At 35.9% G+C, this 16527-nt stretch overlaps 1 protein-coding gene across 1 annotated transcript in view; it reads right to left on the bottom strand.

The window, feature by feature from the left end:
- Positions 1 to 16527, bottom strand: part of SPAG17 (sperm associated antigen 17) — a 107638-nt gene that overhangs the window by 78599 nt on the left and 12512 nt on the right. Inside the window, exons 4-5 of the mRNA XM_062008744.1 lie at positions 7058 to 7189; positions 3180 to 3372 (exon numbers count right to left, since the gene is read on the bottom strand). Coding sequence (XP_061864728.1) covers positions 3180 to 3372; positions 7058 to 7189 — 325 coding nt within the window. The remainder of the gene's footprint in view (positions 1 to 3179; positions 3373 to 7057; positions 7190 to 16527) is intronic.

Raw genomic sequence — 16527 nt, forward strand, 5'->3', positions numbered from 1 at the left:
CTTTGCCAGCTACCAGGAAGAAAAAGCTCTATCCCAGCTGAAACCAAGACAATATTCTATATAGCTTTAAGATTCCCTCTTATGCCTACTAACAAAATGCACTTAAAAGTCCTTTGGCTGCTTCCTCAGCTCACAGGACTCATTCATCCAAGGCAGAAAAAAGGGCAGAAAAAAAGAGGTAGCCAGACCCTGATATCTGCTTATGCTCAGGTATGTAGTTGGAACTGTGCAAATCACCTGGAGCAACAGGCTGGCAATATGCTTGCTTCTCTTCTTCTTGAGGAGGTAAACATAAAAGAACTTGGGAATTCAGAGAAAGACTGACTGAGGAAGCAGCCCCCACAGTCTAGTATATACACAGCACAAAGCAAAATCCAAACGTGAAGAAAACTAGTTGATTATATCACTGCTAGTACTGAAATGGAACCATGTATTTTGATGCCTCAGTTACTGCAGGAAGAAAAAGCATGAACACATAAAATTACTGAATATTAATAACTTCTAACATTAAAGATGACAGATGTCTGCATAGTGACTTACAAAGATCCAAAAATTCCAATACATACATGCTGAAGTGAAAGACTGCCTGCTGTTCAACAGTTTTAGTTATGATTTTAGTCATTATATAACCATGACAAGTTTATAATAAACAGTCCTTTCTAATAATCAGTGACTACTGCATACTCAAATGATGAAAGATATCAATGCAAGGAATCTCAGGATTACTCAAAAGCAGAAATATTACCTTTCAGAAAGGTGACAACATACTAGAGATGTATGACAAAATGACTGTTAGCCAGTCATGACTGGGTACAGATTATCTTTGTGTTCAAGACATAGTCATATATCAGCAATAGCTCAGAGTACTCACAAGTAAAAAATGTGGCAGTTTTCTTTTTTATTTTTTTTGACCCAGCTACATTAGAGTGGCCAAGACTGCTGAAAAAAAAAATCCACTTTAAAGATTATCCAAGGTTCTACGTGTCTTCTGCTGAGGCTCCTGTAAAATCTGGAATATGCATGAAGACTTTTAGAGTACTATATTGTCAGTAGAAAAGTTTCATAGATCTACATGTTCTTGACACTGAGAAAATGACCTGGCACCACTCTATCCCAAGACACAAGACAAAGCTTTAGTGTGAGATCCTTGAGAACCTTAATTGCTATATTCTTGGGGAAAGAGAAAAACTCCTGATAGTTATTTCACCACACTTAATGTTCATTTAAAATGGTCTCCAGGAGTTTTAGCAATACTTGACTTAATTCTGTCTTAGTATGGACTCGTAGGTGGAACTGAATGAAGAATTAAGAAATAATTACCTCTCCCTAAAACAACAGCTATGTTTTTCCTGTAGCTGTAGGTGAAGGTTTTGAGCAGTGCTGTCCCTTCTTAGGGCTACAGGTTCCTCCACATGGTCTTCCCTAGCATGACTAAAGAAAGGAGCAGGCTCAGACTACCTTTCCCTTGTTACATAGCTCTTCCTTCAGACTGGAAACCAATCAATTGAATACATTTTTTTTATGAGTCAGAATCAATTGTTTATTATTAGGACCAACTGTATGGATACACAATGGGTGTGGTGGATTGCTCAGAATGGCTTCAGCTCAGTAGTCATGGTTGTAAAATTAAATAAAACACAAGTGACCAAGATAAAAATACCTCATCAACTTTGCCTTTGAGGTAATCTGCAGCTACTGCTATTTTGTGAATATCTTTAGGACTACTGAGATAAATCCCAGTCAATAAAGGAATAGTTTAACAGCAGTGCTAGTAGTTAATAATATAGAGTTACTAAGCATACTAAACAAGAATACTTTACATGGCTCTTAGCTTTTGGAAGCAATTTCTACTTTGTTTTCTCATTAGCTGTGACTAATAAGGCAGCAAAGCCTGGATGTCTTATACAGGTACCTGATGTTTTCTGCCCATCCCTCAACGCAGTAAAGGGGGGAAAAAAAAATCACAGAAAGGTAGGAATTGGAAGGGGCCTCTAGTAATCACCTAGTCCAATCCCCTGCTAAAGCAGGTTCACCTCAATCAGGTTGCACAGGAACATATGCAGGTGGGTTTTGAAAACCTCCAGAGAAGGAGACTCTGCAACCTCTCTGAGCAGCCTGTTTTAGTGCTCCCTCAGCCTCTCAGAAAATACTTTTGTCCTCATGTTTAAAGTGGAACTTCTTGTGTTCCAGCTTGTTAACTATAAAATGTTGGAGTGGAAGCACTTACTTAGAGCTACTCTGTACTGTACAGTCTGTACAAAAGTAATATGACATGACTTCTCTACCTTACTTCAACTTGGATTCTTAAAGGCAGGAATGTTTCTTTGAACATTTGTCCTTTCAAGCCCTGAAAAAAATCATCAAAAGAGTACTGCAACAGTCAAGCCTTATCTGATAAAATATTGAGTTATGCACAAGAGAGTTAATGTTCTGTTCTTGTGTACTTCAGGTAGATTCATTATGACACAGATTTGCTCTAGACATTTGCACTGATGCTTTTTAGATGCTCAAGGATGTCATTGATCTCAAGTTAGAAGCAGATAAAGGTCTGATGAAAGAGTAAGGAAAGTCTGCAGCAGTTCAGCTAGGGAATAGTGAGTACACACAACGCATCCAAAATTCAGCAAGTGTTTCTCCAGCAGGAGAGATTCTGTTTATGTTGATGTGGCTCACACACATTACGGTTCAAATTAAACGTAACTGTGATCCAATGAGGAGAGCTATGCACATAGTCCAGTATTTTTTGTTCTTGTGCACTCCCAGTATGCTAATTGGCAGGGTAGGATGAAAAGCAGAAAAGGCTTTGATGCTGTGCGAGCACTGCTCAGCAATAACCAAAACAGTCTTGTGTTATTAATGCTGTTTTTCAGCACAAATCCAAAATGCGGCCCTGTACCAGCTACTAGGAAGAAAATTAACTCTATCCCAAGTAAAATCAGGACAACATTTTGCTGTCAACATACTATATGTACCTCATCTATATTTTATTTCTTTAACTGTAACAACTTTCCTAATACTGAGCAGAACACAATGTCCTCTTCAAAAGCAAAGTGACAATGCTTTAATATTGCCAAATATTAAACATGGAACTTTTCAACATGGAACAAAAGAAAGTACTCAGGTTACCTTGCAAGATTTCTAGCAGGTTTATCAGAAGTATATCTGATGTTTTTACGCACCAATGTATTGGTCTTCCTCCTCCACTTCTCCCCGTCGCTTCAATTGGGTGTTCTTTTTAACAGTGACTGCTGCTACAGGGTCTGCTTCTCCCTTTTTTCCTTTCCTTTCTTTCTCAGCTGTCTTGGCACTAGGGAGGTTCTCCTTGCCAGGAGGTTTCACTTTCTCTTTTTGCTTTGATTGTTCCTCTTCTGCCTGACAAGAAGAATAAACTAATTGTATTCATCAGCGTACTCATTTTAGTCTTTGTACAGAGCAAAGGGCACACTGATGTAAAATTCTAGAAGTTTAATTATTTTGTTTAAATATTTTTCTATCTCAGTCACTCTAATGTTAATGTGGTGAAACTGTCTTGAACACTCTGCTTTATCATTCTTATACACACCACTGAGTTTGTCATATTCTTATTATTCGCATTAAAAAGGACTGTGAGAAGTAGGTAGACCCTATAACTACAAATCTAATGAAATGCATACTCGTAGAAAGATGAGTAAACAATCATTGTGCTTCATTTACTGCCACTGCAGCACTTTCATGAGGCAGAAACCTTCCCTAGACTGAAGGTAAGGAAGAAAAAAAATTCAATTTCTCTTAATCTTTAGCGTCTCTGTTAACACTCTTGACTATGGTGTAAAATGGTGCCAGCATTATCCTTCTCTGATGTAAATATCTATATACTGTAAATTAGAATGAAGAGTCTTTTGCTCATTTCACACAGGATATTACTCAGACATTATTTTCAAACAAAACCACCTACATTAAGTTTTGATCGGTAATTTAAGAGTAAAGAATGAAACAAGATTTTGTATTGAAAAGCCTCACACTATAAATCCAGACAGCTCAGATAGTCTAAAATTAATAAAAAATATATTAAAGTGAGGTGCTGTAAAAGCAAGAAAAACTCCACCTTATTTCTACCAGCAGCAGGACTATGCACTATCTATCCAAGAATTACCTGTAAGGATTGTAAAGCTAAATCAAATACAATAAAATGATATTAACTTAACTTATGTTACCATCCTGCTGGTGTCACTTGAAAGGAACGAGAAAAGCTTCCATGCAAACAAAATAGAGCAGCTGACTACACAATTGCTTTTCCTAGATCCAGCTGGAAAAGCAAACTTTCCAGCTGTAGAAGTTGTGTTTCATTCAAACTCAAAACCAAAGCCGAAAATATTTTTCCTGCTTTTCCCTTCTTCATGCATTCCCTTTCTGTAAAATTTATAAATGCCTACAAGAGATTCTTAGAACTATTTGTGCTGTGAAATGGAGGATTTGCATGCTTTCATTATTTTCTTTCAAATAAAATGTTTTCATAGCACTACTTTGAATTCTAAGCTGATAAATACATCAAAACAGATGATACACTCATCAGTCTACAAAGTTCACAGTCAGCTTTATCTATTGCATTTGCACAATTTTATGTAATTAAGTTTCAAATAAGCAGAGACATTTCTGAACCTGCCAAGATTCCAACAAAGAGCACTAGTTGACCTTAATACCTCGGGAAGTAAAAGTCTTTCCTTTCTAGGACTCTCTCCTTTTCCTCTGAATGACACATTCTCTTTCTCTACAAGGTGCAGCTTTATATACAGTTACTAATCTTCCATTAGTTTTACATTCTGTAATTTCATTATTTTGAGCATCATATTACAGAATCTTACTATCTCAAACAGTTTTCTAATTCAAAGATCTTTCTTCTCTTCTGCATTTTAATTTAAATGCCTACACCTGTCAACTTATGACAAGCTTCTGCTCCTAATGAAATACAGAAATTTCACAATGGTTTCTTTTTGTTTATTCACTTGCTACTTTTCTTCTGCCAATTCATTCTATTAACTGGTGTTTATTCTAAAATGCAATGGACAGTTATACTGCCTTTCTGAGAACTGATCTGGGTAGTAAAATCCTGGTTTCGATCCCCAAGTTGTTGTCAATGGAACTTGTACTGTACCAGCTAGTTGGAAAGGATTAAGAGTTTTATGTCAGACAATTTGAAGTTAGTATTTTAAATTAAAAGCCAGTTTCAGCCCATTGTGTACTGCAGAGCATTCCCATAGCCCAGAGACCTTCCAATTCTTGACCCTATTTTTGTCCTTCATCTGTTTCTCTCATATTTGTCTGTCACACTTTGATATACACGTAATGTAGAGGAGCTGACAACATTGTCCAGATTGCTTGGCTAAAAAAGAGAAGAAATTTTATGTGCCAGAGATTCTTCAGTCTTCAATACCAACTATCCTCAGATTCTAAAAGGAAATAAAATTATACTTACAACTCTAATCTTGCCAAAACAAAGCTGAAGTCTAAGTGAAGTGCCCAATCTTTAAACTCCAAATCTTTTTACAGTTTTATCAGCCCTGTCTCCTATCTAAGAGAAAAGCAATTTTTTTCTCCATTTGTTATAAAAAAACCTGCTTGATAGCTTCATCCCTTTATTTTCCTCCTCAGATTCTTTATATATTTCTGTGGTTTACATTATCATTTGCTACCAATTTTGCAGTTGACTTCTATGAGAAGAGGACACAACTTTAATTTATCACCTAGCATTCAATGTGCTTGTGTGCTATACTTTATCCACTAATCATTCCCACAAATAGAATTAATGATAATGAAACTGACAGACTTTCCAACTACACAAAAGGTATTGAACTACTTTCTTCTTGCACCTTTTACATGCATAGACAGCTTAGGTCTTCATGTTATCACAGTTTGCATTATAGTTTTTGATCAATTAACAGGGTAAACTACTGCAGCAATCATATAACTTCCTGATAATGGTCTTCGGCTGCATGAATGTTTGCTGGAAAAAGACTATGGCAAAGATCAGCTCTTCAGTAAGTTGTTGAAATACGCCACTGACAACTTGTGGAGTTTTTTAATTACAGATCTCAGAAAGTAATGAGAGGCGTGATTTGACTGTGATTCTGTACAAGTTTGGTGAAATTCCTCCTAGAACAACATATAAGCAATCTGACTGAAGCAATCTTGGAGGTAGTAGTGATGATCTTGAAGAATATGTGGAAGTGAGTTTTTAGAACACTGGAAAATGTGGTACCCGGTTCTGAGATACAGACTTCAAGATATGAACTATTTGGAGACAGTTCAGAGGACAGCAATAAGCATGATAAAAAACTAGAAATTGTGACATATATTTTAATTTGGTTACTTAAATACGTAACAGAGTTCTGGAGATGAGTAAGAACTCTTGTTCCCATACACAGTGAAAAGAGAAGCAGCAACAGGCTTAAATTAGAGCATTTAGAAATATCTGTACTTAGAAATAGTAACATTTTCCAAATGGCTACATTGCAGAGCTAGTTAAGCAGTAACACTGATTGGTCTAGAAAAGGGTAAGTAGAGCAGTGAAGGTTTAAAAACCAGGTTCAACAAACAGGAACAGTTTATGTAAATTTTATACTGCCTTGATGTCAGAGAAATTTCTTCCAGAGAGGTGATTCATGATAACAAGTTCTTTCTTCACAGTGCTGCTCTGCATCTATCCTTGATACCTTTCAAGTAATAAACTCTCCTACTTTTACTTCAGCAGAGATACAGTAATCTGGAGCCAGATTCCATCTCTATTCTTGACTGGTCCAAAGACTCATCTACAACATTACTACTTCTTAACCTAGGAAAGAGTTCTTGAACAATAGCTTTCTTTGACTTTTAAAAATTCCCCATGTGACCTGCATTTCAGTAATTGAGTGCTTCTTCTCTAAAATCTAGTTAACTTAAAAAGAAAAACTTCTATTCATATTTTTCTTCAACTACTGATCTAGTTAAGCATGAGGAGAATCTGAACTTATGCAAACAGCACTAGAATAGAAGTATCTTCATGAAGTTGATCAAATATTCTCCATAAGGCATACTACAGTACCTTCTTTTCAGCTTCTCTTCTTTGAAGGTCTTTCTGTTTGAGACAAAGTAGTTGAAATTTCAACAACTTTCCAGTTAGTGTTACAGGTATTTCTTCACCACTATCCATAATGGCTTTGGCTACTTCTATCACCTGCAGAGAAAAAAAAAAATCAAAATGAAATAACCATTCCTCATAAAGTTTTAATATTGCACTTGACACATCTTTTGCAGGGTGAAATGAGGAAGTGCTATCTCATGTTGTACAATGCATGCGTCAAAATTGCCACACTTTCAGAAAAACAACACGAGTAAGATGCACAGCTATGCTTTGTCCCCTAAAACCTCAAATGAAGTTTTATCTGCCATAGTAAGAGATAAAACTAAAATGGAGAAAAATTCTGTGATATAGGTAAAGGTCAACAGACACACAGCTCTCACAGTAAAACGAAAATTTTTTAAGTTTTAGACAAAGAAGCATCATTGAGCAACTACTTATGATAAAGTAATACATTTAAAGTAATTTAACAGATAGAAAATCATGGGGAATAGTTTGGAGTACTGTTTACGAAGTGACTAGAGGCACTAGCCCTGACTGAAAGATAAAAACTCCTGGAAGGGAACTTGAGAGGGTCTGTCTTGGTGAAAATACACCCCCTCTCTGTGTAATTCTGATTCCGCTGGTATGCAGCCTAATTGGGGTGAAATAAGGCTATTGAGTTTTCTTAGGGTGATGACAGCAGCGGGAACATACAGCTGCATTGTCCAGATGTGTGGCATTGACAGGCTGTTTTATGACTATGTTTTTTACAGCTTGTTTCCACTAAATTTCATACAACTCACTAACATCTGGGCCGTTTTCCTTGGAGCCTCATAACCACTTTATTTACTGCGAAAAAAATAAAATAACATAAAAATACCATAAAAAAGTTGTTATATGTTTCTTTTCACTTGTGTTGTCTCTGTAATAAAGTTCACCTATGTAGGAAGCCTGCTGAGGAATAATATAACCATAATATTTTCCTACTTTTGTTTTTAAGCAACTATCAGCTTTATTTATAACCATGGGCTGAATTAGGTGTTACTCAAATGTTCTGACATGTTTCTCTTTTCCCCTCTTGGAGCAATTACAGTTGGGCACATATGGTGTCAATTTTTCTTGCTAAGATTCAGACAATGAAGGTGCACACTGCATCTCACTGAACTGTGTCTTGTCTAATGCAAACACCACCATTAGCTTTGAGCTTTCATAGTTTCTTGCCCAGCTTAGACATTTTTATTTCACAAGTAAAACCTAGATAAGCAAACATAGCCACTAAAAATGCTTGTCTGAATAAAACAAAACCAAACTGGAATCCGGACTACTATACATCAAATTGCTGTTTCATGAAAATGAAAGCAAAGTACAGAAAAAGAAGTATCTTAAAATTCAGATTTTTTTTGAGTTGTGTAACAGGGAGACAAACTGAACAAAACAGTTGTATTAATAACCCCTTCCAAAACAATCCTGCCCCTCTAACACTAATAAACCTGATGATCTCCTTAACATACACACAGGAAAATTCTTTATTGTTAAGATCAGTTCTGCTTTACATCTTTCATATTCAGACTACTTACTGGTCACTGTTTCAACAAGTCAACCATAGAAGGCTTCTGGAAAGATTCCCATTGACTTCAGAGTCATGGCAAAAAATCAAGAATATGTTAAGAACAGACTTAAAAACTCCTACAGATTGTAGGTACACTAAAAACCATTAGCTATTCCAACAAATAATAGTCACCCAGAGCTAGCTACAGAAAATCTGTGCTCTGAAGAAAAGACTTGGGTAGAACTATTTCCCTCAGAGAGAAAAATACTCATATAGGTTTTTTTTTTTCAGAGGTGGTGTTAACAGCCTATGGAAAGAGATGCTTCCCAATTGCCTAATCTAGATGAGTTGCACATTTCTTGAAATGAAATACGGGGGAAACGTAGGGATTCTGGAAGAATTCTTGAAAAGTATATATATAGTAACCCTGCTCGATGGCAGTTGCTGATTTATTGTTCAGTGAAGAAAGAAGGAATGCTTAGACTCTTATAACCCATTCTTCCTGAGAAGTTCAAAGCATTTTACCAGTCAAAAGCAATGCATCATGATTATTCCTATTTTGCAGAAAGAGAATGCAGAAATGAGAGAGTCGTCCAAGGTCTATGGTGAGCTGGACAACTTTGAGTGGTTGGGAAGGACAAATTTTCTTACTTGAGATGTTAGAGGAGTATAAACCAAACTCTATTTAACATCAGTACATTCCATGACTATGGTGGGAAATCAGACAAAAAAGATAGATAAACCAAGCACATTGCATTTGGCAATACAAAGGAAGCAAATAGTTTTTCATACAGCAGTGTAAAATCTCCTTTATCCACAAGTAAATAAAAAACAATCCTTCATCACTACTAAAGACAGAACATAGATCAACCCATGCACAATAGGTAAAAGAAATAAATCCTGTTACACTTATGAATGTTTACTTAATTTGTGGCCCTGTGAATTATGCAGGCACTTGGCCTAAACAGTGAAGAATTCACAGAGCTTCAATTAACAAAAAAAGCTGATGACAAAGACTTGTTAGGCATACAGAAGGAATTTTTTTTGGATACTATGAGGTAGATTCAGTTCAGATTGGCTACATTTCATCCCACCAGTAATGACCTTTTTCTTATGTGAGAAACCATGGAAACTTGGATGGTCAAACTCAGTTAGGTAGGGCCTCTTTTCCTTTAAAGGAGGAGGAAACTTAGCATTCCTCACACAGCAGGGGTCACATTTCTGAAGTGCAGAAAGGCTTCAGTGATGCAGTATTTGATCTCAGACGGTGGCAGTATGAAACATGCAGCGATTTAGCTGTCTGGTGCAAAGGGCATGTATTTCAAGCCATTCAAACACTGCATGAGTGCTTGTAGGCGACACTATAGACACTGATAGATGCAAGTACTGTTGATAGGAGATGGATCTTAAAAGTTAGGCAAACACTTAAAGCCACAGTCTTTATGTTATCTTTCTTTGAAATGCCTTCTTTTCAATATACAGAGTCACTGTGGCCATTAAATCATAATCAGAAAAGTTATCAAAGCGATAAACTGCACCATCAACTTTAACAGCAGTAGCATTCCTTGCTATGAGCAGCCATCAGCCCATTTCATAGTGTAGTTCTTCCATATTCAGGATGAGCTTTCTAAAGCTCGGTCTTCTCTCCTTTTCTTGAAATGGTAAGAAATCCAGGCCATCACACATAACAGCCTCACATGACACTTCCTAAAAGAAACATAATGGTTCCTAGAAGAACTCTTCAAATCTTTTACAAAATCTTTTACTAGCTGACACAGTTCACATAAATTTCAAGCAGGAGAATCATCAATCAAGAAGTTAAATGGATTGCATTTACCAACCAAGTTATTATTTAGTGTTCAAACATATTTTCCTGAGCAAGCTAATATAAGCAGTGGAAAAAAGGAAAAAGGTGACTTTCACTTATTAAAATCTGGCATCTGCATTGCAAATCCCTTACAAGATTTCAAGACAGACTACAGAACAAAAGCTGCATGTGTCATACTGATAAATTTATTTGTCCAAAACAGACTTCTTTACGCATACCATTAAATATTTCTGAATTTTCTGATGCCATTTCGTGTCATACTGTGATTGATCACTTTGAAAGAATACCAGGAAGGCACTGAGCTGATTGAAACTGCGTATCTGCAGTGCTCATATCTGCAGTTCACTCTCTGCTATCAGACCATTCACCTCCTTTAATTTTTCCTCTCAGAACCTCCTCCCGACTATGATGCTGAAAGATCACTTTCTTAATCGTTATCCTTCATTAGTGAATGAATGACTTGCAATTCAAACTGAGCCTAAGGACTCCATGTAGAGCTTATCTATCCACAAGGTAGACTGTAAAACTTAAGACAAATCAAAGAACAATCTTTGTTAATCAATGAAGACTCGAACAACATGTACTTCAAAGAATAAAAAACCAAACAAACCTACTAAAATAAGTATGGGACACTCACTACTGAGCAAAACTGAGCAAACTCATTTGCTTTTCTTATACTAAATTTCTGCCTTTCTATTGTGAGAACATTTCTCAAAGCAGCAGCAAAGGTTTCTTGTGCCCTAGAAAAATATGTTGTCACCCTTGTGACTGAGGCTGTTTTTTGCCAAATCACAACACAGCTTGATCTGGTTAGCAGAAACCTAGTTAGAAATACTCATTATAAAAAGGTCTGCTCTTTAAATCTCTGTCTACAGAAAATGTGCAACCTGAGGGCATACCTTAACTGGTTTAATCTCAGCAATGCAGAACAAGAACTTTCCAAGACACGTGTACAGCGTATGTGTCTTAATGTTGCAAGTACTGAAATAATGTTTTAAGGGAATTACAAACAAGTTAACAACCTAATTTAAGACAAAAAAAATATATTACATTAAAAATAGATTAAAAAAATCTTTCATCTTGGCTTTATTAAAGAACTCTGATCATCTATGACACGTACCTCCTATGACTTCCTGACCACCTAACTGCTACTGAAATAAGCTGATTTAAGGGAAGACAAAATACAATATGAATTTCCAGTGATTTCAAAGATCAGATGTTAGCAGTGGTATTCCAGGAAGGAGGAGTTTTATGCATAGCACAGGTTTTTGCATGTAACACTTCAGACACCTGTATGTTTTCAACACTGTGATTGGGAAGAGATAGTTGAAACAGCATTTAAGTGATTTCTGAAGAACTACAGAATTCAGACTTTTTTCAAATGAGAGAAAAGGACAGTTTGCTGTGATCTGTGATTGGAAGAACAGACATATTGCTATGATAAAATCTTGAAATGTTTATATTTCAGTGGTATGAATCTGCCAAGTAAGTCTCTCTATTGCTGAGTAGAATATTTTATGCTTCTGAGAAGTAAATTCTCTCAAAAAATTCCACCCAGCTGGACGCATATAATGAAAACTACAGAGCAAAAGCATTTAGTCACACTTCTCTAACATTGCATGTGACTAGGAAGAGGATCAAGTTGGAACAAAGAGATTGAAGATGCAAAGTTGTTTCGTCAATTCTTGTGCTGGCAGAACCCATCTAGCTACATCTTGCCAGAGTTTCCTAAGAAGCCTCAGAACTTGTGGGCCAGGAAGTCCCAAAGACCTTATTCGGTTGGCACCACAAAACTCCTAGGCAGGATCTTTCCACCGTGGTCTAGTTTTGCAGCAGGGCTTTAGGCATTTCTGTTTTGGTTTTTTTTTTTTTTTTTCCTGTGGTGATAAAGGATTCTGGGATTAGGTGCTCTTTTGGATATTGATGCTAGCAAGGCAACTTATTATCCAAGCAATTTATTAATCACTAAGAAGTCCACTATTGAAAGTCATTAAGGAGTACGAATTAATGTGAACAACACAGGTAGAAGCTTATGTAGCTTTTTATCAGTAAATTCTAGTATAATCTTAAAGATCTTAGTACATTTCTAGGAAATTTCTTCAAGGAAATCTTGGAATACCTTAACATTATCTAGAAGGAACATAGGTAATCAAAGTTTGCAGTTCATCTGAAGATGCCAAAGATTTGTGGACTGCAGTGTGATAGTGTCTGTTTGGAATAGTGTGGTACAGACATCAGTTGTTCCTATTCAGTCAGCAGCACAACAAACTGAATCACTCATAACATATCCTGTGAGACAGAGAAATAAATCTAACAGCTTGATATGCAGACACTGGTAGTCTTCCACAAGGCTAAGTCGCATTGATATTCACAAATTCCTAAAGACCAATGGGATATTGAAACTTGCTAAACCTAAGCTAACAATATTTTTCCTTAATATCCTTTCAAGTAAACTGACCTGAAGTCTTGGACCTAGGAGGTAAAGTAGTTAAACTCTCCTCAGAATACAAGACCATAAGTTCTCAGAGAAGTGTAATATCTCACGCAGTGGGATCATGTACCACCAGGTACTACGATGTACCTGGTAAGATATAACAGAGCAGAAAACGGATGACAGTTCCCACAGTAGGATTTAAAGTCCCCTACCTCTCTAAAAGGAATCTTCATTTAATGAAAATTCCCCACTGTTTTTTGAGCATTAACACTCTGCATATCAATACAGTGTAAGGGACAAGTCCTCCTGCAACAGAATTTTCTTAACTTGCATTCACACAACAGCACTTGACAAAGGCTGACTGGAGAACTGTTCCATTTTATCACAACATCTAAGACTGACATATTTGTTTTGCTCTGTACTGGAATGAAAAATAAAATTAAATCTTTCTGTCCTTCTGATCATTTAGCATGGCTGACAAAGTTGTTTCTACTGTCAAAGCCTCTTATCAAAACAATGATATTTGACAAGTTTTTGGTCCTGAATATTTGGCTCCATTTTACCGTGACTTTTAAAATAATTTTTGTTCTAAAGTAGTATGAAAACAAAATCTATTACAAAACAGAATTCTATTAAAATACATTTTTAGACCGAGAAGGTTGGCTTTTAAACGGACTATCTGTACTTTTGAGAAAGTCTGTTCTTGACCACAACCTTTCTGATGGTGTTTTGTCAAAATCTATACACTTCCACAAAAATATCTCACCTTCAATGACACAGTTCCACAAGAAAGCAAAAGCCTTCCTTAAAAATACTCCCGACTAGAGTGTTTTCTGAAGCTTGTTGCTTTGATGACACATATCATGGCTACTATCCTGCCTTTATTGTCCTCCAGAGGCCACACAACTCAGGACATCTTGTGCCTTCTTGCGTGAAAATATTCCTCAAAATAAGCATTACGTCTGTGACATTAAGAGTTTTGTTTTCACATCAAGCTGAACCAAAAACTTCTGATTTTTTTTTAGTCTAGGAATTTGCTGTAACATCTGTAACACAAAATACATGCATATTCCTTGTCTCTAGTGCTGCTTTTTTTTTCCTGTTTTTTTTTTTTCTAATGATATTGTTAGAAACAATGGTAAGAGTCTAAAAAAGTCTACATTCTACTCTCTTCTAGCAACGCATTAATTCACAGTAATGCTTTAAATCTGCTGCTTGCTGGCTAAATTAATTCCATCCTTTCCTACTTCAGTTTGTTCATTGTTATGTTTTACTATTCTAAAGAAGTTCTTAATATCTTGGGTTATGAATTTTGTGTTGGAAGAGACAGGAGAGGAATCTGTTTCATTTACACCTAGAAAACCCAAGGATCCTTCTGTCTCTGCTACAGCCTATTGCCTATTAAGGCAAGAAGTACTGTGATCATTACACAATTTCCAAAGGACTCTGACAGCACAATCTTAGGGAAAAAAAAAACCCAACCCAAAAACTGTGTGTGCTATACAAATAATTTTAAAACTATGCAAGATTCTATTTCTAACCAATAACCTTTTAATCTTCAAGATGTGCTGTACAAAGCACGAACCAATTAAGATTTATGCACAAGCACTCAAATGAACTGGATTTTAATGGCAAAACTGTGCATAGTTTGCTTGGCAGTAATGTAATCTGGGGGTCTCTTCAGCTTGTTGAAACTGCACAACTATATTGATATCTCAATGTGCCTGATGGTATGGGTTATCTGTTACGTATCTTAACTCAGATACTAAAACTGGCACTTCTGCTTTTCTCAGTCATGAAGTTTGAAGTATCTGAATTGATACTCTTTCCCTGTTAGCAAGGAAGCAAAATAAAGTAAGGTTTTGTGTAAGAACCATTTACCATGCTGACCTGGAAGCAAGTCAGCAGGAGAATCAAACAGGTCCTATGTTCTGCCAATGATGTCAAGAAGCAGAACAATTTCAAATTCTGTATTTTTTAATATTTTCTTCTTTTTAAATAGCAACAGTTTCTCCATGTGACATGCAAGCTGATATTTGCTTGCTTGTCACATGCAAGAATCAAACAGAGATGGTTCAGTGCAATCAGATGCAACATCTTGGACAGTCTCATTTAGAAGTCTTCACTGTTTCAGATTTAATGGAGCAAGAAAAATAAGAGAAAGATAACATATGTCAACTGAGGTAAGGACAGATTTTTTTTTTTAACTGAAGCAGGAAAAAAAAAAGTGACATGGCATTGGTCTAGTATTAAACGGAAACTGTATAAGACTTGGTGAAGATAAAGGTAATCAGTGATTATTCTGCTCTATATTGGGAAATAATGTGGTAGTAACACTTCATTAATAAGCAGCTGTTGTATCAATGGAAAGCTGAAAAAACCCAGCTTTTCAAGCTAAGCATACCAAAATCCAGTAGACCTGGACAATGTAATTAATGAAGTATTAAAAACAGGTAGCTGAGGAGCTCTTCAGATGATGAACATTGTCTTTAACCAATACCTGGAGAACTAGGGCAGTTTTAAAGTAAATAAAGTGAGCTGTTGTCACACCAATACTTTAAAAAGCAAAACTAGAATAACATGTATTTTAAGTACTGGCAATGTAATGCTGATCATTGCAGAATAACAGAATAACTGATATTATTTCCTTAATGCCCTAACAGAGGATTAAATGAACAACAAATAAATGGAAGGTAAAATAATTATTACCAATTGAGTTTTACTATTTTTGGGAAAAAAAAGAAGTGGCCTTTTCACAAAGAGATTAGCTTTCTCTGGTAAGACTGCAATTATACTTGAAACAGATAATATGGCTTAGTGAAAAGCAGAATTTCCTTAGTATTCTTTGGCTATTGATTTAGAAAAGAGACAGATCTAAAAATGCAATTCCAAACAAAGAGTTGTCATCAATCAGGTAAGTTTTTTGGGGGGATCTGAAGCATACAACATAATGAGAATACTCTATTTAAAAGTTTGCCACTGATCTGGAAAAGAGACAAAGTGTTCAATTGTAATATCTCCAGAATATGCAATAACCATGGCAAACACAAAGAATGTAGTGTAAAATTTATTCATACAAAGAAATTTGATTAATGTAGTTAACGTAGTGCAAGAAAGCAATATGATTTGATTTTGTTAAATTAGAAGACATATCTCAAAAGAAAGAAAACAGGTCAAATGTACGGGAAAGGTTTCTTCTGTTCAATTCTTAATTGTTTTCAATAATTTAGAAAAGGTTTTCAATCTTTAAAGTTTCAAGACACAGGCTATTTCTCGAAAAGATACTGTAACCTGTGCTACAGGTCACAATAGTCTCTTCTGCCAATCAAATCTATCTATTAATTTCACAGAACATAAAACTATTGATAGCAACACTGGTAAGAATTACAACTCTTGGACTATAGCGTTTGTAAGTTTTCTTGCCAGTAGCCTTTCTCAACAAAAAAGAATGAAAACAACTTACGGATCTTATTTTGTGTATTATTTCTATAGCATTCTCTACGGTCTCTTAGGAAACCAGATCAGTCACCTTTATACTTGACCAAGAAATATGAAGTTTTCACACCTGACCAGAAAAGTTAGCTCTCAGTGAAGTCCCATGTCTCCTGTTTAAACCTCCTTGTAAACCAGAACACTGTAAA

The sequence above is a fragment of the Colius striatus genome, chromosome 1, assembly GCF_028858725.1.
Source record: "Colius striatus isolate bColStr4 chromosome 1, bColStr4.1.hap1, whole genome shotgun sequence".
NCBI lineage: Eukaryota > Metazoa > Chordata > Aves > Coliiformes > Coliidae > Colius > Colius striatus.